Source organism: Watersipora subatra, chromosome 8 (assembly GCF_963576615.1).
Source record: "Watersipora subatra chromosome 8, tzWatSuba1.1, whole genome shotgun sequence".
NCBI classification, from domain to species: Eukaryota; Metazoa; Bryozoa; class Gymnolaemata; order Cheilostomatida; family Watersiporidae; genus Watersipora; species Watersipora subatra.
This window is the reverse complement of record NC_088715.1, coordinates 35,709,496-35,730,842: the sequence shown is the minus strand read 5'-3', so window position 1 is coordinate 35,730,842 and position 21,347 is coordinate 35,709,496. Positions and strand designations below refer to the sequence as shown.

Sequence of the window (21,347 nt, the reverse complement as noted above, 5' to 3'; positions counted from 1 at the left end):
AGTCAGTTATAGACACTACAGTAGTCAGTTATAGACACTACAGTAGTCAGTTATAGACACTGCTGTAGTCAGTTATAGACACTACAGTAGTCAGCTATGATCATGGTAATTTAAGTTACAAATCTAATTTACAGCTGGTAAAGCTCGTGGCGGATGTGCTCTACAGATCTCCTGCCAACAATGACTTCATCGACATGGTAGAGCATAATTTGATGGATGATGGGATAGCTAACCTTATTGAGGGAATGGCTTCCAAGTTTGCCCAACCCCATGCCTGTGCGCAGTTCCAGGTAGGCCTTATTGACTTTGATGAACACGTATATTTTACTCACTCATGGGGATAGAACTAGCCTGTCTCGTCTTGACAAACTGTTGTTTTTGCGGAGTTGTCCCTGCCGAGCGGAGCGAGCAACCGTGCTGTGCAACAACAATGCTGTTGTTTTGCTTGCTTCGCTCGATGGGGGACAACTCAGCAAAAACAACAGTTTGTCAAAACAGGCTAGGATAGAACCGAAGGGTGTACACTAGATCGAATATCTATAGTACTTCAGCCAAAGTGTCAACACATGTTTTTTAGTTGGTACTCACATGAACACCTCGCCAAAGTTTCAGTCAGGGTTGGAAAAAATTATGATTTTTTGAAAAAAAAATTAAGTCAGATTTTTCCGAAAAAAGTTGAATTTTTCCGATTTTAGACAACTTTTTGGAAAATATTTTATGAACTTTTTGATAAATTTTAATGTTTTTTCATTTCTGCTCATGCAAATTATTTGTGAATTGCACATCAGCATACCATGAGCCTACTTTTCAGTGACTTACTCTTGCTTTAGTTTGACACTTCTTATACTTCTTGCATTCAACAGCCTTATAAAATCATAGTTTGCAAACTACATGCAAGTTAGAGGAACAAAACTACTAGCAATTTCACATAAATAATCATGATGAAATATTTAGTAGGTTATTTCATTGTGCGATCAATGCGGTTGATCTTATGGAATATAGATGCCAGTTTTTAGTACCTAGCCAGTTTCTCATTTTTGAACGAACGAACGAAACTAAAAAGGGTAGAATACTCTTTCAAAGCTTGCATTGGAGCTGATTGCAGTAGAGATCATGATGTCACAATGTTATTTATTAAACAGAGCAGTGAGGGAAACTGCACCAGTTACAGTTGCTCACAATCAGTCCTGCTTTGATGTTTGCTAATTAAACTCACATGTTTTAACTTCAAAGTTCCTTCTCTAGCATTGTACTACACATTGTACTACACATGCAGTCAACTATCTCCATCACACTTGCTATTTTGATTACAGATTGTGTACATATTTGTTATACACATATCACAAGATTGTTTGTCAAGATATACTGATTTTCGCAAAATTATGAAAAAATGAAAAAGATAATGATAAAAATCTTTGATTTTAAAATTTTTTATTTTTTTGCGCCAACCTGCTTCCAGTCAAAAAGAAAAAATTAAAGTACTGAAGCTTACTGAATCAGACATCAGCTCAACTTAGTCAAGTCAGGGGTAACTCAAGCTCACATATGACTGTTTATTTTATTATTAGTAAATTATGTATATTATGTAGTATTGAATAGTCATTTGATTTGAGCACAATTCCAAACTGGAACAAATGGATTCGTTCAATCCTTAGACAGGAAATAGGAGGAATGATGCTAATTAGTTGTGTTCAGCTTTGACCTGTAGCTCTAAGTTATGATGGTTTGAGTGAGGTAGCAGCGCTAGGGAAGTTTGTATAGAAAACATTTCTGCTTGATTTGAAATTATTTAGTGGTTAAAAATACTTTATTTTGAATTGTTGCGCAAACAAGTGCTCTGTGATCTTGGCTGAACATGTCTGAGTCCAGTGGCAAGGAACCTCAACAGACTGAAAACATCCGTAGTTCCAGAGAGCAATTTAGGTTGGATGTTATTCCTGTCAACAACATTAGATTTTTTTTGGAAATCGAACCCAACTTGTTGTTTGCCGGCGTGCTAGACTACTAATCATGGCCTCAGTTTGTTTAGTGTCGGAAATATATGAGTAGAATAATTTTCTCTAAATCCTTTAACTCGTTTCATCATCACACATTGTTCAGTCCTTACAGGAGAGCTGGCTTTAGGATTAGTTTCTCTATTTGACAAGCTCGTGTCAAACATTCTCTGTGCAACCTGTATGTCACTTATATTATTATTATCAGTACTTGTACGCTGGCAGCTCATCATGTCATGATGTCATCAGCTCATCATGTCAGCTCATGGCGAGATCATTATGTGGAATAACTATATACGTAATTATTCCTTAAGGCGGCAAGATGGTCAAGTGGTGCGATGGTTAGTGTGTCAGTCCCCTAACCTGAACATCTCTAGTTCAATCCCTGTGTGATGCATTAACTATAAAAGCGTACCTTCGGACCGGTAAACAAATGAATGAACCGTCACGGCTATTATTATAGTAAAGCTTGCTTGTATTGTTATTTTTGTAATCATCACTGGAAGTTTACTTGAACCAGTGAGCCAATAATTGTGAATGTTGCCTTCCTTTTGGACGACGTTGGCAACCCACTCACGGGTTTTCCAACATATAGAAAAGAACGCCTTTGCAAATATGCTCAGGGCGTCCAAAGCTGATCAGGCATCGGCATTCTATCGGTCCATTTGAGGAGTTTGGCCACCCAAAACCAATATGGCGTCCTTAGCCTAAGTTATAACAAGACACTCGGGCGCACAAGAGATGTCTTCATATACACTGTACAACACCCCAGTCACCCCTATAAGCTCTTAGTTTAACTTTTTGAACTCATTTGTAGGAACACATGTTTTCAAGTTGCGCTGTGGCCTTGCAACAGAGAGACTGGTTCCATAGTGAGACTATTATCCATGTTTATTTAGCCTTGTTCCTAAAGTTGGCCTTACATTGAAGGCTGGTAATATGTCTCCTACTTCTGATCTCTTATTCATATGTAATGTTACTCGTGCTAGAATAATTGTGAAGGAAATGTCAAGGAAATGTCAAGGATGGTTGGAAATTAATCATACCTATCAAAATTTGTAAATACCTATCAAATCATCACCAACTAATTCCTATACAAACATGAGTTGGGATTTTTGATTTGTGCAAAAAAAAAAGTTAACTATTATTTATAGTTTGTCACCTAAGGGCTTGAGTAAAACTTTATTGAAAAGAGAAGTAAATACCTCTCTCTGCAATAATGGAGTTGAATGGGCTTTTCATTGTACTCTGCAGATACAAACTATATAATGCTATGGATGAGCCTATTTCAGTACCAGTTGAATATATTATTCTTTTACCTAATAATAACATGATATTAAATATTATAATTAATTAATTATTAAAAAAAAAATAAATTAATTAATAATAATTAAAATTGTTATACTGTGACTGACCATTGCTTTACCATTGCTTTACATGCTTCTCGTTGTCATTACTTGGCCAATGTAGGTGCAAAGGTTCTCATCTTGCCATTTTCCACTTTACTTTCTTCTGCTCCCCTTGTTCCTGTAGCACTGTTATCTTTCTGTTTTCTGTATTCTGTCTTATTCTGTTCCAACAGTTGCCCTTTTATTGCTTGTTTTTAGGCAAGCAGACCGGGGCAGGTGCCTGTCGGCCCCGTACAGAGAAGAACAGAAAAAAGAGATCAGGATGATGCACTGCAAAAGACAGTCTTAAATATTCTAGACTCTGCCGAGGGAAAGGTTGGTTCTCAGTCTACGCAGTAAACTCCTCAGTCTATTACCAGGGATGTATGTAACTGGAGAGATCTTGAAAAGCTGTTGTTGAAAAACTTTTCTTTAGGAAGTTTCTAAACAGGATAACTTCATACATCAAGGTTTAATCGCGCAGTATCAGCATTATTCTGTTCCAAGCAAGACCCAAAAAGGATCTTTATTGTCATTTTAGTATACTTTTAATAGCGATCATGACACCATACTACTATAATTTTAAAGTTATTAAAATCAGGACACCATACTACTATAATTTTAAAGTTATTAGTTTTTTTCTAAGAGCAAACTTTCCCTTTTGTCACCGGATTTAGTAGAGCTAAAATAATTCTGGACACTTATTTTAAATAGAAGAAACAATTTGTACCGCGAATCTATTTTAGTAAAATATGTTTCACAATAATCCTGTCAGCACAGTTCAACTGAAGGCATTAATTAAGCTCTGACAGGAATCTTATATTCCGTCTATATCTCTTCCATAAAACAAAACTGCCACAATTTATTAGTCAAGCATTTTGGAGTTTTTCTTTAAATAGAATATATTTTCAAGTTCCTTTTTGCTTGTGACTAAGGGATATGCACAAAAAGCAGGGGGATTACGATGAAACATACGCCCCCGTTATTCACAAAACATCTCTGCGCGCACCTTTTATCGGATGCTGTTGAGAGAGATATGATGATACACCGAATTTATGTACAAACAGCGTTTCTGAATGGAAAACTGTCCTAAGATGTACAAGTGTATATGGAACAGCCGGAAGGTTTTGTCATGTCTGGTAAAGAAAATTTAGTCTGCAAACTAAATCGCTCGCTGTATGAACTTAAACAGTCGCCTAAATGTTGGAACATGGTACTAGATGATATTCTTGAATCATCATACTTTATGCAGTCCTCTGCTGACAACTGTGTGTATATTCGCTGGAAAAACGACAAGAAACTGATGATTTGTGTTTACGTAGATGACCTTGCTTAATGTCTGACACTAGTGTTTAGATGATCGAATTAAAATCAGCTCTCGTCTCAGTTTAAAAGCTGTCGCAACTCTGCAAATGATGTAAAGCCGGTTCACAACGATGGAAGCAAATTAGCAGATCCCAATCTCTATTAATCGATGGTAGGAAGTCTACTATATGCTGCCGTATCTACTCGTCCAGACATCACTGATGCAGTGTGAGCCTTAGACAAGTTTAACGCTTGCCCCACCCAGACTCACTTGACTGCAGCCTAATAAGTAATACGTTACCTGAAGGGCACCAAAGATTTATGCCTGGTTTTTAGAAAGCAAGGTAAATTAATGGTTGGATATACAGATGCGGATTATGCAAACGGCACCCGAAATCGCGTGCAGTCTTCATTAATGCTGGTTGTCCAATCAGCTGGTCCAGCAAGCGTCAGTCAGTCATTGCCCTCTCTACTACGGAGTAAGAGAATATTGCGTTGTTTGAGGATGTTGTTGAATGCATTTGGTTACGTCAGCTATTCTCAGATATTGGAACCGCTCTGCTTGATTCTCCAACTATTTTTGTAGACAATCAGCTGCAGCAAACAGCCAGAAAACAAGCAAGCGTAGAAATGATATGTAAAACAAGCGTAAAACAAGATATGTTTTACAAACATATCTATATCAAATATCACTAAGTTCGAGAGGCGATTGAAGCTGGTGATGTCTGTACCGAGTTTTTTTCGACAAATGATAATATCGCAGACATATTTACGAAGCCGCTGCCACATGATCGATTTGTCAAAGTTAGGGACACGTTAGGTTTGAGCTAGTTAATTGTCTGACCAGTGAAGATTTATTATAGTAAACACAAACTGTTATTATCATCACTCTTTTTTGTTTCTCGTTGATTACGATCATTGTAATTATTACGATCATTGTAATTATTACGATTATGTAATTTTGTGACTCAAACTGGCTGTTGGTGCAACCATGTAACTGAGTGGGATTATTTCTACTTTGTATAATCGCACTTCCAAGGTTTTAGTAGTGCTTTTCATTGAGCTTTCTCATTGTGTTTTATGAAAGCTTGTTGCTTATTGGCACCCATAGCTTTTTTATATATAACTCTCACTTTGTTCCCAGCTGTGAAAATGAACACAGCTAATAAAGTTTCTGTCAATAAACTGAATACTCAACCATTATAAACAACATTTTTTGCAGACAATCATAAATAATGGAGTGAAAGGTTCCATCAAGTTGGCGCCCCCGAGGTATACCAGCGGAGGAAGGGCAAACTTTGGAAAGAGGGGAGGACAGAGTACAGCTGATATCCAGAGTGAGGTGGTAAGTTTACTTGATGGTGCGGCAGGGCAGGTAGGAGTGGCTTAACTCTGACTCCGCCTTTTTTGATCTAGTCGGTATATGCATAACATTTTATTAGCATGGCAATCATCAACAAAATGATGGTTTTTGTTACATGTCAAAAGAAACAAAACACCAAGAGACAGAGTTAAGATATTATTGAGTGAGTTGAATAAACGTGTTTTAAAAGTTGGTAATGCAATAGTATTGTGGAGGAGCCAAGATAGTGAACTGAATGTTGTAGTGACAGAAAGTTCATAAACTGAAATGTACAACGGTAGATGTAGTATGTTGGTGTCTCGGAATAGAAAACGATGTTGGTCATATGTGTGGAATGCTAACTACAAATATTCTGGGTATAGTTTACGCAGGATTTTGAAACCTGTAACATAAATGTAAAAATGAGTCGGTGTGGGATGAGACAATATGTTCAAAGATTCTGTGATGTGATTTTGTAATCTTTTTCACTTATGAAGTTATGAGAGTTATGAATTCCTGCTGCTGTTAGTCTCATACAGAATCAGTTCATCTTTTTTGTATGCTTCTTCTCAAAGTCTATTTGTGGCAAGCAACTTCCTAACGAAGTAGGCATGTCATCTCTATTGTGACTATCAATCACAAGTGCATTTTGTCATTATTTATTTAGTACACAGTTGTCTCCACTTGTAGATCTGTCACCATTTGATTTGGTAATTTTTTTTTTAGTCTGTCATCTATGGGCTTCAGTTGAACTTTAACACCTGTAAGAACAAATAAATGCTTTGAATGAATAAACCTTTCATTGTACATGTACTTTGCAGCTACAAGCTATATAATGCCATGGATGGGCCCACTACAGCACTATTGCAATATATTATTGTTTTAACTAATAACAACATGATATTAAAACTGTTTTACTGTGACTGAGCTTTGCTTCACTTGCTTCTCATTGTCATTACTTGGCCAATTTAGGTGAACAGGCTCTCTCACCTAACCGTCTTCCACCTTAATCTATGTTCTGCCACCCTTGTTCCTGTAGCACTGTTATCTTTTTGCTTTCTGTATTCTGTCTTATTCTGTTCCTACAGCGTGCCCTTTTGTTGTTTGTTTCCAGGCAAGCAGACCGGGGCGGGTGCCTGTCGGCCCCGTACAGAAAAGAACAGAAAAAAGAGATCAGGATGATGTACTGCAAAAGACAGTCTTAAATATTCTAGACTCTGCCGAGGGAAAGGTTGGTTCTCAGTCTACGCAGTAAACTCCCCACTCTTTTACAAGATATGTATGTAACAGGAGAGACCTTTAAAAGCTGTTGTTGAAAAACTTTTCTTCAGTAAAATTACAAAACAAAATAATTTCACATGTCAAGCTTTAATCTGAGTTGAAGGCTGAGAGTTTAGGCAGTGATGTCATAGCTAGTTAGCTGTGGCGGCGGAAATGCCACGCTTCCAACTGATAACATATTAATAAGACACTAACTTTCACCCTCCTAAAAACCATTTGAAAAAGTTGTTAGGGTTACTTATCCATAACAATTCTACTTCTCTGTTCTTTACTTTGTTGGTGACTCTTATATATTGGGAGTTTTCCTTTCCTATATGCTCCAAAAGATAACTCCAAAATTATATTTAATATAATTGGTAAACTCCGCTTTTGAATAATAATTAATACATTAATTATTATTAGAATTTAAACTTCTTTGCTAGTTTAGACTAATATAAAAGTCCTCCAGTCAATATTTATTTTTAGCACTGGTTCTAAGATTCAAAATGTGTAAAAAGAAATTCAGCCCAATGCAAGTGTATCCAAATTTTCTGAACGCCACTGGAAGGGAGGCTTTATACAAAACGATCTTTACACAATTGTCTACACTTTTCTATGTGCTACTCAGGGTTTAACTCTTTCACCTAGTCATAGTCCCCGAAAACATCCGAAAGTTGCGTAATCTTTTGTTGACAGTTCAGTAAAGTCAGTATTCCATGAACATACATGGCTTGAGCTGATATTAACTGGATGGTTTGGTGCTTTTTATTAAAGTAAGTTAATTTATTTTATTTGAAGCTTTTCACAAACCCTTGTTCAGACCCAGTCCATTAATTACCCTTCGTCGCCCCTCTCTAACATCTTCCCATAAATTCAGTTTGGACTGTGGTTGCTGAACTCCCATCCTTGCACGTGTAAATCGTAATAGATGTTGGATTCTAATACTATAAGCTCTACAAATTACTTCCATCTTGCTTAATAGGAAGGAAGAAGTAGTCAAAATATTCTAATGGTGGAGTATTATCAGCAGGTGGTGTGAAGTTGGGCCATGAGTGAGAGGAAAGATTTTAGAGCGATGAAGGCTTGTCACCATATACGTCAGTCACGTTTTCCTAACCATTAAAAGCCTGTGTGATTACATATGCTCCATTATCTGATCCCTCAGTAGTAGTAGTAGCTGGTCTATTAGAGCTAGTAGCAGAGTGTTGCTCGTATTGAAGTTGCTATAAGAGCCAGTTTTCTAATATTCACAACAACAGCACAAGTGGATATAGCATTATCATCGTCCGAGCTACCGTGACCATATCTTTTCTCTATGTATTTGAAGTTTTTAGAGTTAAAATCGCTATCATCATGTGAATTATTATTGTATCGTTCATTTTTTCGTGACATCATTTTATCGTTGTCGGCCATCTTTATAAACAATTTTATCATTAAAAACACGAAGCTTTTTGCAATGAATTTTTGAAAACGATGCTTTTGTTTGCAATTTTTTTATTTTAGTATCAAAACATCACCAAAAAGTACTAAATTTAATAAATGAAAAACGATCGTTTTTTACAAATATGGCGGCTTTTTCATGAGCGAGCGCATGTGCAAACGACATGATGGCGTAAAAAAACGATGGATTGTCAAATGATCACTGACCGCCACAGAATTGATTAAAAGTTTTATTCCTTCGTTTCGGAAGCCGAATCGCTCGCTGACTGGGTTTTCCCTTTTATATTTTTGCGATGGAATCGCGATTTCGTATGTGTTCGACTTGTTGTAAAAATAAAGGCTTTTTAGATAATCGTTTTACAATCGTAATTCATAGATAAATATCTTGACGACAATATTTTAAACTTAAAAGCATTCATACGTTTTTTTTATTGTTACTAGGCGACGGCTTTATAAACTTGTACCGAAAGCGAAGCTCGTGTCGTTTTGGAGTTTTTCTTTAAATAAAACATGTTCTTCTTTAGTCCTTTTTTGCAGACAATCATAAATAATGGAGTAAAAGGTGCCATCAAGTTGGCACCTCCGAGGTATACCAGCGGAGGAAGGACAAACTTTGGGAAGAGGGGAGGACAGAGTACAGCTGATATCCAGAATGAGGTGCTCAGTATACTTGATGGTGCAGAAGGACAGGTAGGAGTGGCCTGCTAACTCTGACTCCGCCTTTTTATGGTCTTGTCGGTATATGTATAACATTTTATTAGCATGAGCAATCATCATGCATGTTTTAAAAGTTGGTAATCTAATAGTATTGTGGAGTCAGGATATTGAATTGAAGTTTGTAGTGACAGAAAGTTCATAAACTGAAATGTACGACGGTAGACGTAGTATGTTTGTGCCCTGGCATAGAAAACGAAGCGAAAACGATTATTCTCCTTTTCTCTCAACTACTTCAAATTTCACACTTTTACTAGATATTTAACTAGAGAGTCACAATCTTACATAAGACTAAATATAAGGTTTAAAAGTTACCACTATAGATTTGCATTTCTAATAGTTTCAACTTTTCATTATTATTTCAACATTATCAAGGAGAGAGTTTTATGCAAGGTCACCAGTCCAAGTTAATCATTGTGGTTGCTTGTAAGAATGTCTTATTTGTGTTAAAAGCTGAGGCTGAAGGTCAGTTATGTAATAGTAAAATAAAAGTGTTCTGCATACAAAGCTCATAAAATGATTTGAAATACAAGTAGTTTTAGGATTGTGCCTTTTTCGGTTAACTTTCTGTTTTTCTATTTATTACTGGTACCCTGGTAGCTCGGTGTGCCGTAAAAGGTCATCAGGTGTAATAATCATGTGTACATTTATTCTGACATGTTGATGGTTGGTTGAACGGCTCAGGTGGTAGGGCCTCAGGCTACTATGCTGAAAAGCACGAGTTCAAATGACGTAAGGTGTCATCTTTTGACCAACTTGATCTGTGGCTTCAAAAATTGTTTGTTTTAGAATTTTTTTATGCTGTTACTAGTTGGTAATGCAATTCAAGTGAGAGTTGTCTCTCCTTTGAGTTCTGTTTAATTGTTGACAATAGGATGTGATGGATGATAAAGTGGCTGGCAAAGATATGCATATTCCATCTCCTCGATATAATTCAGGAGCTGTTCACACCAGTCTAGGAAGGAGTAAGTCTCAGACTAAATATATGTTCATCAGAAATACTGAAATAATTTTAGACAAAGTTTTAGAATTCATAAAAGAGGGAAGAAGGAATGTACTTATCCGATGTGATACTTATGATGAATGCGTGTGCAAGGAGCTGCTATTTTATGTTGGACCATTCGCTCTTGGCTCAAGATTGTTGCATTAAATGTAGCCTGTAGTCCTTAATGTCAGACTGCCCTATGAAACTTTTACTATTAAACTAATTCTGAAAGTTCAAAGTTAGCTAATTATAAACCATGTTGGGAAAATGTTGAAATGATAGAATTGTCTTTTACAAGGAATTCAATTTACTTATATTTATCGAACAACTTACGGTAGGTAGTGCTGGGAAACTTGGTTAAACTCCACCCTACAAGAAAGTTTGGAAAAGAGCGTTTCAATGTATTGTAAAGGATTTTACCGCGCCTCCTTTTCCGCTTTGCTAAACTCAAGGAGACAACGCAGTATATTTCTAGTTCGGAATAAGTACTGTATATTTGTTTAGCTTTTGCAATGTCAAAACCCCAGGGGTTCACTTTCTTCTATTCATCCCCAAGGGCTAGTCTGATATGTTATAAAATGCACCCTTTCCACTGACCTACACATAAATAAAAAAAACTATTCCTTATCACTACATCACCACAGACTAAAAGAGGGTATGACCAAAGGGGTAATAATGACTTGTATTATATGAAAAACATACTAAAAATATACCCTTTGTTATGAAAGCTTTCTAGTGTCAGACCACCAAAAACATCCCTGAAATGTGCCTTTTCCGTCGAGCCCTTAAGAATAGAAGTTGAGAATTAACCCCCTGGGGTCAAGACATGTGTATACAGGAAAGCATAAATGAACTCGGTCTTCTTGTCCTCCAGCTTGATCTTATATAGGCGTCAGGCTCCGGCCCTTTCCATGTTGCTTGAGCCAAGCCAGTCTAGGTCATGTCACCTTGGCATGGGCTGGTCTCACATCCAACACAGTATTTCCTGTGAGTAATCCAACTGCAATGAATCATGTTTTAGGCAGCGATTTCAAAAACCAGTTCTCGTTTCTGTTTTTATCAACTCGGGCTCAGTGCCAATCTAAGCATGCGCATAAGTAAATTAATGACTTTTGGGAAAATTGGAATGAGTGGACAATTCCGAAGTGCTTTGTTAATGTTCGATAAATTATAAATTGTTAGGATGCTAAAGTACTAGACTTAATCTACTAGTTGACTCAGCGCTGTGAGTTTATGTTTGCTCGGCGTCTCAACTGTTTGTATGTATTCAGCTATCTGCTTGGTGTCTCAACTGTTTGTATGTATTCAGCTGTCTACTCGGTGTCTCAATTGTTTGTATATATTCAACTGTCTGCTCAGTGTCTCAACTGTTTGTATGTATTCAACTGTCTATTCGGTGTCTCAACTGTTTGTATGTATTCAGCTATCTGCTCGGTGTCTCAACTGTTTGTATGTATTCAGCTGTTAGCTCGGTGTCTCAACTGTTTGTATAAATTCAACTGCCTGCTCGGTGTCTCAACTGTTTCTATGTATTCAACTGTCTACTCGCTGTCTCAACTGTTTGTATGTATTCAGCTGTCTACTCAATGTCTCAACTGTTTGTATGTATTCAACTGTCTGCTCGGTGTCTCAACTGTTGGTATGTATTCAGCTGTCTGCTCGGTGTCTCAACTGTTTGTATGTATTCAACTGTCTGCTCGGTGTCTCAACTGTTTGTATGTATTCAACTGTCTGCTCGGTGTCTCAACTGTTTGTATGTATTCAACTGTCTACTCGGTGTCTCAAATGTTTGTATGTATTCAACTGTCTGCTCGGTGTCTCAACTGTTTGTATGTATTCAACTGTCTACTCGGTGTCTCAAATGTTTGTATGTATTCAGCTGTCTGCTCGGTGTCTCAAATGTTTGTATGTATTCAGCTGTCTACTCGGTGTCTCAACTGTTTGTATGTATTCAACTGTCTACTCGGTGTCTCAACTGTTTGTATGTATTCAACTGTCTGCTCGGTGTCTCAACTGTTTGTATGTATTCAGCTGTCTGCTCGGTGTCTCAACTGTTTGTATGTATTCAACTGTCTGCTCGGTGTCTCAACTGTTTGTATGTATTCAGCTGTCTGCTCAGTGTCTCAACTGTTTGTATGTATTCAGCTGTCTGCTCAGTGTCTCAACTGTTTGTATGTATTCAGCTGTCTACTCGGTGTCTCAACTGTTTGTATGTATTCAACTGTCTGCTCGGTGTCTCAACTGTTTGTATGTATTCAACTGTCTACTCGGTGTCTCAACTGTTTGTATGTATTCAGCTGTCTACTCGGTGTCTCAACTGTTTGTATATATTCAGCTGTCTGCTCGGTGTCTCAACTGTTTGTATGTATTCAACTGTCTACTCGGTGTCTCAACTGTTTGTATGTATTCAGCTGTCTGCTCGGTGTCTCAACTGTTTGTATGTATTCAACTGTCTGCTCGGTGTCTCAACTGTTTGTATGTATTCAACTGTCTGCTCGGTGTCTCAACTGTTTGTATGTATTCAACTGTCTGCTCGGTGTCTCAACTGTTTGTATGTATTCAGCTGTCTACTCGGTGTCTCAACTGTTTGTATATATTCAGCTGTCTGCTCGGTGTCTCAACTGTTTGTATGTATTCAGCTGTCTGCTCGGTGTCTCAACTGTTTGTATGTATTCAGCTGTTTGCTCGGTGTCTCAACTGTTTGTATGTATTCAGCTGTCTGCTCAGTGTCTCAACTGTTTGTATGTATTCAACTGTCTGCTCGGTGTCTCAACTGTTTGTTTGTATTCAGCTGTCTGCTCGGTGTCTCAACTGTTTGTATGTATTCAACTGTCTGCTCGGTGTCTCAACTGTTTGTATGTATTCAACTGTCTACTCGGTGTCTCAACTGTTTGTATGTATTCAGCTGTCTGCTCGGTGTCTCAACTGTTTGTATGTATTCAACTGTCTGCTCGGTGTCTCAACTGTTTGTATGTATTCAGCTGTCTACTCAGTGTCTCAACTGTTTGTATGTATTCAGCTGTCTACTCGGTGTCTCAACTGTTTGTATGTATTCAACTGTCTGCTCGGTGTCTCAACTGTTTGTATGTATTCAACTGTCTACTCGGTGTCTCAACTGTTTGTATGTATTCAGCTGTCTACTCGGTGTCTCAACTGTTTGTATATATTCAGCTGTCTGCTCGGTGTCTCAACTGTTTGTATGTATTCAACTGTCTACTCGGTGTCTCAACTGTTTGTATGTATTCAGCTGTCTGCTCGGTGTCTCAACTGTTTGTATGTATTCAACTGTCTGCTCGGTGTCTCAACTGTTTGTATGTATTCAGCTGTCTGCTCGGTGTCTCAACTGTTTGTATGTATTCAACTGTTTGCTCGGTGTCTCAACTGTTTGTATGTATTCAACTGTCTGCTCGGTGTCTCAAGTATTTGTATGTATTCAACTGTCTACTCGGTGTCTCAACTGTTTGTATGTATTCAGCTGTCTGCTCGGTGTCTCAACTGTTTGTATGTATTCAACTGTCTGCTCGGTGTCTCAACTGTTTGTATGTATTCAGCTGTCTGCTCGGTGTCTCAACTGTTTGTATGTATTCAACTGTCTGCTCGGTGTCTCAACTGTTTGTATGTATTCAGCTGTCTGCTCGGTGTCTCAACTGTTTGTATGTATTCAGCTGTCTGCTCGGTGTCTCAACTGTTTGTATGTATTCAGCTGTTTGCTCGGTGTCTCAACTGTTTGTATGTATTCAACTGTCTACTCAGTGTCTCAACTGTTTGTATGTATTCAACTGTCTACTCGGTGTCTCAACTGTTTGTATGTATTCAACTGTCTGCTCGGTGTCTCAACTGTTTGTATGTATTCAGCTGTCTGCTCGGTGTCTCAACTGTTTGTATGTATTCAACTGTCTACTCGGTGTCTCAACTGTTGGTATGTATTCAACTGTCTACTCGGTGTCTCAACTGTTTGTATGTATTCAACTGTCTACTCGGTGTCTCAACTGTTTGTATGTATTCAACTGTCTGCTCGGTGTCTCAACTGTTTGTATGTATTCAGCTGTCTGCTCGGTGTCTCAACTGTTTGTTTGTATTCAGCTGTCTGCTCGGTGTCTCAACTGTTTGTATGTATTCAGCTGTCTGCTCGGTGTCTCAACTGTTTGTATGTATTCAGCTGTCTGCTCAGTGTCTCAACTGTTTGTATGTATTCAACTGTCTACTCGGTGTCTCAACTGTTTGTATGTATTCAGCTGTTAGCTCGGTGTCTCAACTGTTTGTATGTATTCAACTGTCTACTCGGTGTCTCAACTGTTTGTATGTATTCAACTGTCTGCTCGGTGTCTCAACTGTTTGTATATATTCAGCTGTCTGCTTGGTGTCTCAACTGTTTGTATGTATTCAGCTGTTTGCTCGGTGTCTCAACTGTTTGTATATATTCAACTGTCTGCTCGGTGTCTCAAATGTTTGTATGTATTCAGCTGTCTACTCGGTGTCTCAACTGTTTGTATGTATTCAACTGTCTGCTCGGTGTCTCAACTGTTTGTATGTATTCAGCTGTCTACTCGGTGTCTCAACTGTTTGTATGTATTCAACTGTCTACTCGGTGTCTCAACTGTCTGTATGTATTCAACTGTCTGCTCGGTCTCTCAACTGTTTGTATGTATTCAACTGTCTACTCGGTGTCTCAACTGTTTGTATGTATTCAACTGTCTGCTCGGTGTCTCAACTGTTTGTATGTATTCAACTGTCTACTCGGTGTCTCAAATGTTTGTATGTATTCAGCTGTCTACTCGGTGTCTCAACTGTTTGTATGTATTCAGCTGTTTGCTCGGTGTCTCAACTGTTTGTATGTATTCGACTGTCTACTCGGTGTCTCAACTGTTTGTATGTATTCAACTGTCTGCTCGGTGTCTTAACTGTTTGTATGTATTCAACTGTCTACTCGGTGTCTCAAATGTTTGTATGTATTCAGCTGTTTGCTCGGTGTCTCAACTGTTTGTATGTATTCAGCTGTTTGCTCGGTGTCTCAACTGTTTGTATGTATTCAACTGTCTGCTCGGTGTCTCAACTGTTTGTATGTATTCAACTGTCTACTCAGTGTCTCAACTGTTTGTATGTATTCAGCTGTCTGCTCGGTGTCTCAACTGTCTGTATGTATTCAACTGTCTGCTCGGTGTCTCAACTGTTTGTATGTATTCAGCTGTCTGCTCGGTGTCTCAACTGTTTGTATGTATTCAACTGTCTGCTCGGTGTCTCAACTGTTTGTATGTATTCAACTGTCTACTCAGTGTCTCAACTGTTTGTATGTATTCAACTGTCTGCTCGGTGTCTCAACTGTTTGTATGTATTCAGCTGTCTGTTCGGTGTCTCAACTGTTTGTATGTATTCAACTGTCTGCTCGGTGTCTCAACTGTCTGTATGTATTCAACTGAACGAGTGCATTTCAAGATGACTGGATGAGTTCATGTTTTATATTGCAGAAAAAAGAGCCAGTACATCGCAACACAACATTGCAGCTGGAGACCATAGTAAGTTATTTTGATATATTGTCTATTGTACCATCTATACTGGAGTATTGTTCTATTTACAATGAGATATTATGCTGTCTATAACTGACTACTATACTGTTTATAACTGAGTACTGTACTGTCTATTACTGGGTACTATACTGTCTATAGCTGACTACTATACTGTCTATGACTGAGTACTGTAATATTTATGACTGACTACTGCACTGTTTATAACTGAGTACTGTACTGTCTATAGCTGACTACAGCACTGTCTATAACTGAGTACTGTACTATCTATGACTGAGTACTGTACTGTCTATGACTGAGTACTGTACTATCTATGACTGAGTACTGTACTGTCTATTACTGAGTATTGTACTGTCTGACTGTCTAATGTATTGTGTATGACTGAGTACTGTACTATCTATAACTGACTAGTGTAATGTCTATAACTGAGTACTGTACTATCTATAACTGACTAGTGTACTGTCTATAACTCAGTACTATATTGTCTGTATGTGGGCTATTCACTCTGACTTATGACTTGACATAGCACTGAGTGTTGCAATGGCTACTATTGATCATGTTACCATGTACTTGGGTGTTTGTAGGAGGATTTGCCACCAAGTCTTCTGCCCTCCTCGCTAGGGTCAGAAATATTTGCGTTAACAAATCGAGCCTTCGTCTCTTTCTCACTGCTCTTGATGACGGTACAGTGCGAGCAGCCATGTACAATGTGTGCCAATGCAACGCCATCGCTGCCACCATCAGGTATTAAATTTGTTAGCAGCATGCATCGCCAATCTTTTTAGTGTAACTTCTAAATGTACTTCATTTATATATATATACTAGCTGTACAACCCGGCATTGCTTGGGTAATAAAATAGTCTTTGGACCGAAAGTTTATTTGTGTTTAACATATAACAACATTTGCCATTCCAATTTTCAAACTACATATCATGAGAAAAGTGTTTGGTGTAATTGAAATAGATTAACAGAGAAAATAAAAACAACTGTAAAGGTTTTCAAACTTTGCCAAACAACTGTAATTTTCAAACTTCATATCATGAGGAAAACGTTTTGTGCAGGTCAAATAAGTTACAAAAAATAAAACAACTATAAAGGGGTTTAGATATAAATGTGAAATAATTAGCAAGTAATAGCTAAATTTAGTCTGTTTGGCTATGATTACAATGAAGGATGATTCGGTAATGATGCTATTATTATGAGCTGAGAAAACAAAATAAAGATCCTGAATATGTTGAATTAATAATAATAATTCTTGCTTGGAAGTGTGTGTTTAGAAAAGGTTACTGCTCCACCAGAAGATATCCATCAAAACTTTGAATACGATGATACTATTATCTTTCGATACTGGGAAATGAGAATACGATACTGGGATCTCTCGAAAAATGAGATATCAAACTTTGTCTGAACGAAAGGAGAGAGAATGTCGAGGCTCTTCCCACGAATACAGTAAAAGTGTCCACGTGAGAAGAATTGACCTTGACCCCAGATATAGTAATTGAACCTTACAAAAATATTTCTTAACAGGGGCATTGTAACGCGAAGCCGCATTGGTAAATTAATCAGCGTGCGCTATAGCTATAGCCGAAGAGACACGCATATGGACGGGCACACCAATTTTGAGAAATATATACAGTGAAACATAGATAACTCAAACTTCACGGGACCGAGCGAAAGCGTTGGAGTTATCAGAGCGCTCAAGTTATCAGAGCACAGTCACAAGTGAATGTATTTATCAGTAGATACATATACAAACTACATGTAGATATAAAACTAAAGTATAGGTTGTTTGTTGTAAGTTAAAGGGCATCTGATGTAGAGTTTTAAAGTATTTATCAGAAAGTATAGATATTTTTATACACTTGAGATTTGTGTGTTGTTTTAAGTGATGTGACTGCCAGAACTTTTTCAGATTAAAATTGGCAAAACCTAATCGCAGTTAAAACGTTCAGAAGACATTTTTACTTCTGAGTGTTTTACTCGAGATCAATTTTGCCAATTTTAATCTTAAAACGTTTTGTCAGTCACATCACCTAAAACTGCAAACATATTTTAGCCCAATAGAAAAATATCTATTCTTTCTGATAATTTTTAAAACTGGACATAAGTAAACATTTATGACCAATGCAAAAAAGCATGCTTTACATCTGATCAGTTGTTTCATTTAAAAAACTTATCGAGTGTAGTCTGTGACAAGGTATTTTTTTGACAAAGATCAACAGTGTGACTTATTGTAGAAATAGATTTTAAACAGTTATTATAGTCCTTAAAAACTTGTTAGCCTTTTCTAACAAAATTGGCCCATCGATAGGTACGCCTTCACTACGCACTTGTCTAAACCAAGTCAATAATACACCATCCAAATCATCGTGCGACGTTGAACGATCTCTTAGCCTTGACGAATTTTGGTCACATAACGCTCTTATTCTTTCTTTTTGTTTAATCCATGTTGACACTGTACTTTTTGGAAGATCTTCTCTTTTTGATAATGCTGATAGCTTTTGTCCTGCTTTGATTTCCTCGAGTACTTCAAGTTTGTCAGAAGGTTTCCACGCTTTTCTTTGCTTGCGTGATGCCATCGTAAAGTGGATGTCTGTTGTAGCGGACGCCAAGCCACGAGCCTATTTGTGACATTTTATCTTTATGTATCCGCATATGATCACTGTTACAATATGTATTTTGCATGCTGTGTCTATCTTTATTAAATTTTTATCGCTAATACCTTCTAACGTTTATAGCTTGGTCGTAACTAAGTGAACGTCTTAGCGACCCTATTAATCATTTTTATACGATTTCTTTTGCGGTACTATTATACGGTACGAGGGAAATTATATGTACACTATACGCGTATAAAAAGCGCTTTCGTTAAAAAAGCAGAGTGGTCTCAGCTCCGCGACTAGTGGAAACTCCTTCGAAACAAATTGAACGGAAACCACGTTTGTGAATTCGCCAAAAAACTGTTCGAGTTAATGGTGCCGAGGTCGAGTTATATAGAGCCATTTATCATTGCGTGGGAATGGACCAAGCAAATCCATTCGAGATAACCATGTGTTCGATATATCCGAGGGCGAGTTATCCATGTTTCACTGTATATAGAAGACAGAAGCATCGTAATGTGTGGGCCCAATGCTAAAATAATAGCTATAGCTGGAAAAACAAAACGCCGAATACACAAATACACATACGACCAACTTTGAGAAATATATATATAGATTTACATGTATATACGTATATGTATATAAATGAAATTATATATATTTATATACATGTTTATATACAAATATATAAATGAAGACTATTTATTTTAGTATTATTTTACTGTATTAATCTATAATATAATAGAACCTTACTTGTAATTATATTTATATATATATATATATATTTATATATGTTTTTACCTTGTTTTATCTAAACTTGTTGGCTCTTCATTGTCTTGTTTGGCCCTTGGACTTGGCATAGTTCCAGGTAGATCTAATGAGTTTTGATCTACACATTCCACCAGATAGAGTTGAAGACTAGCTCTGATCTACCATTTCAGGCACCTCCCAGATAAAGTTGTCATTTTGCAGGTGTTTTTCCCCCCGAGTGTCTTAACTGTGATAAGTTTTGTCAATTTTGATCGTGAAACATCCTGACAGTCAGATCACCTCAACCACCACAAACAATTGTAAATGATAGAAAATACTGATACATTCCGGTCATACATACATTTTTTGTCACTATCGTGCATTTAACTGACTAGCCGGTACAGATACAGGGGACATAAAACATTCAATGTAATATATTATTAGTTGATGCACGCACTTGGTGTTTATTAGTAATGTGGTGTTCAGTAAAGTAACTTTAATACTATACTATTTATATATATAAATCTCAAAGTCCGTCCATCGTTCAGTTGGTCCAGTTATAGCTATTAAAATTGTATTGGAATGAAGAATCCGTATTGCACTAGATTTGATCTGGGAACCTCCCGTTTCAGGCAAATGCCTTTCCAATTTACCTACGCGAGGTTAATGGATTCATTGGACGGTCATGTCGCTATGTAGACAAAAATTACGCTACCGCTCTCCGTGACGACGCAACGTCACGGAGAGCGGTAGCGTAATTTTATGCGTGCAGTGAGAGCAAGTAGTTAGCTCTTATTAGTAAGCTTACTCAAATTAGCTGTTGGCAATGTGCCAGGCTAATAGCAAGTGGCAGGCAACTACATTACCTCTCATTATTCATAAGTTTATTTCTAATGTCCCTGAAATGCCAGGCATTCCGCTAGTTAATGTATATACTTATATGTTGGAGTTGTCCTCTTGTTATATTCATATGACCGAGATAATTGACTTTCAATTAGAGTCTTTGTCGTCTGCACTTAGATGGAGTGAAAAATAAATATGCAATTGATTAAACTTAAATCTGTGACTGTCTATCATTAATGACTAGATTTTACAGGTAACTATGGCAACTTCAGTCATGGCCCCGTGCGTAGGTACATATTTTCGATATTTAATGATTCCAGTCCAGCCTTACCTGTAATAGAGGAGATAATTCCACTAGTATTATACAAACCAGGTGTAATTGAAGGTGTAGAAGTGCACAATGAGGACTTATGTTACCATTTTTGCTTCGTAACGCGGTCATTTTGCAGGAACTAAGATTTGTCTTCCCACTGTTAAGATCTTCACCCTCCCCGTTAGTAAATGTCGACACAAACATTGAATGTTCATCTGTAATGAAGTTATCCGCAGCACAAACTACTAGCTCAGCCGTTTTAGTAACATAATTCTTTCTTTTACTAATTCATACCTCTACTGAGCATAACATCTGGTGTTCGGTATTCCCAGCCTCCGGTATGCACACACCTATAGGAGAGCAGATATTTCAATGTCTTGTGGATATCAGAGTAAAATCATATGTTAGCAAAATTTAATTCTCGGAGTACATAACTACGCCATTAGCTAACTCAAAATACACTCTCTCAGTAACCCAGTGTTGAGCATCTTTACAGGGTCGCTGAATAAACCTTATTTGACTATGGATGGCTTGCAGCTGCCCTCACTCGCATTACTACCAGTGTCTTATTTTCCAGGTACATCTACCAAACTGCACGCTAGCTGCCAGCCATCTCCAGTTACCATATAAAGCATTGACTCTGATGCGTCTACATGAGTATCTCTTATGGTAAATGTAATAATTTTAAATACACCACAGTGGATTCGCTTTACCATTTTAATTATTTAAACTGGATTTCCATAGTAATATGTCCAAAGGAAAAAGCAATATTAGTGTATCTTTTGTTTGACACTGTTAACTCCATGCAATGTAGCTCTGCATACACGGAAAATACCATATATCAGGATAACACACCTCATCGTCTTGATTCCTGCCATATAACACATGAGAGTT

At 37.5% G+C, this 21,347-nt stretch overlaps 2 protein-coding genes across 2 annotated transcripts in view; one reads left to right on the top strand and one right to left on the bottom strand.

Moving 5' to 3' along the window:
* LOC137401410 (uncharacterized) overlaps nucleotides 1–21,347 on the bottom strand; it is a 388,865-nt gene that overhangs the window by 98,186 nt on the left and 269,332 nt on the right. The window lies entirely within an intron of this gene.
* LOC137402496 (uncharacterized) lies at nucleotides 142–21,147 on the top strand. Its single transcript, XM_068088996.1, has 7 exons — nucleotides 142–290; nucleotides 7,144–7,260; nucleotides 9,267–9,419; nucleotides 10,318–10,408; nucleotides 15,894–15,941; nucleotides 16,535–16,694; nucleotides 21,031–21,147. Exons 1-7 carry the CDS (start codon nucleotides 195–197, stop codon nucleotides 21,053–21,055), a joined length of 690 nt encoding a protein of 229 aa, XP_067945097.1. The 5' UTR covers nucleotides 142–194; the 3' UTR covers nucleotides 21,056–21,147.

Excerpts from the sequence above, each read along its gene's own strand:
- LOC137402496 (XM_068088996.1), top strand. The coding sequence starts at position 195 with ATGGTAGAGCATAATTTGATGGATGATGGGATAGCTAACCTTATTGAG. Across the intron at positions 9,420-10,317 it reads TTGATGGTGCAGAAGGACAG|GATGTGATGGATGATAAAGT; the intron begins GTAGGAGTGGCC and ends TGTTGACAATAG. Across the intron at positions 15,942-16,534 it reads CATTGCAGCTGGAGACCATA|GAGGATTTGCCACCAAGTCT; the intron begins GTAAGTTATTTT and ends GGGTGTTTGTAG.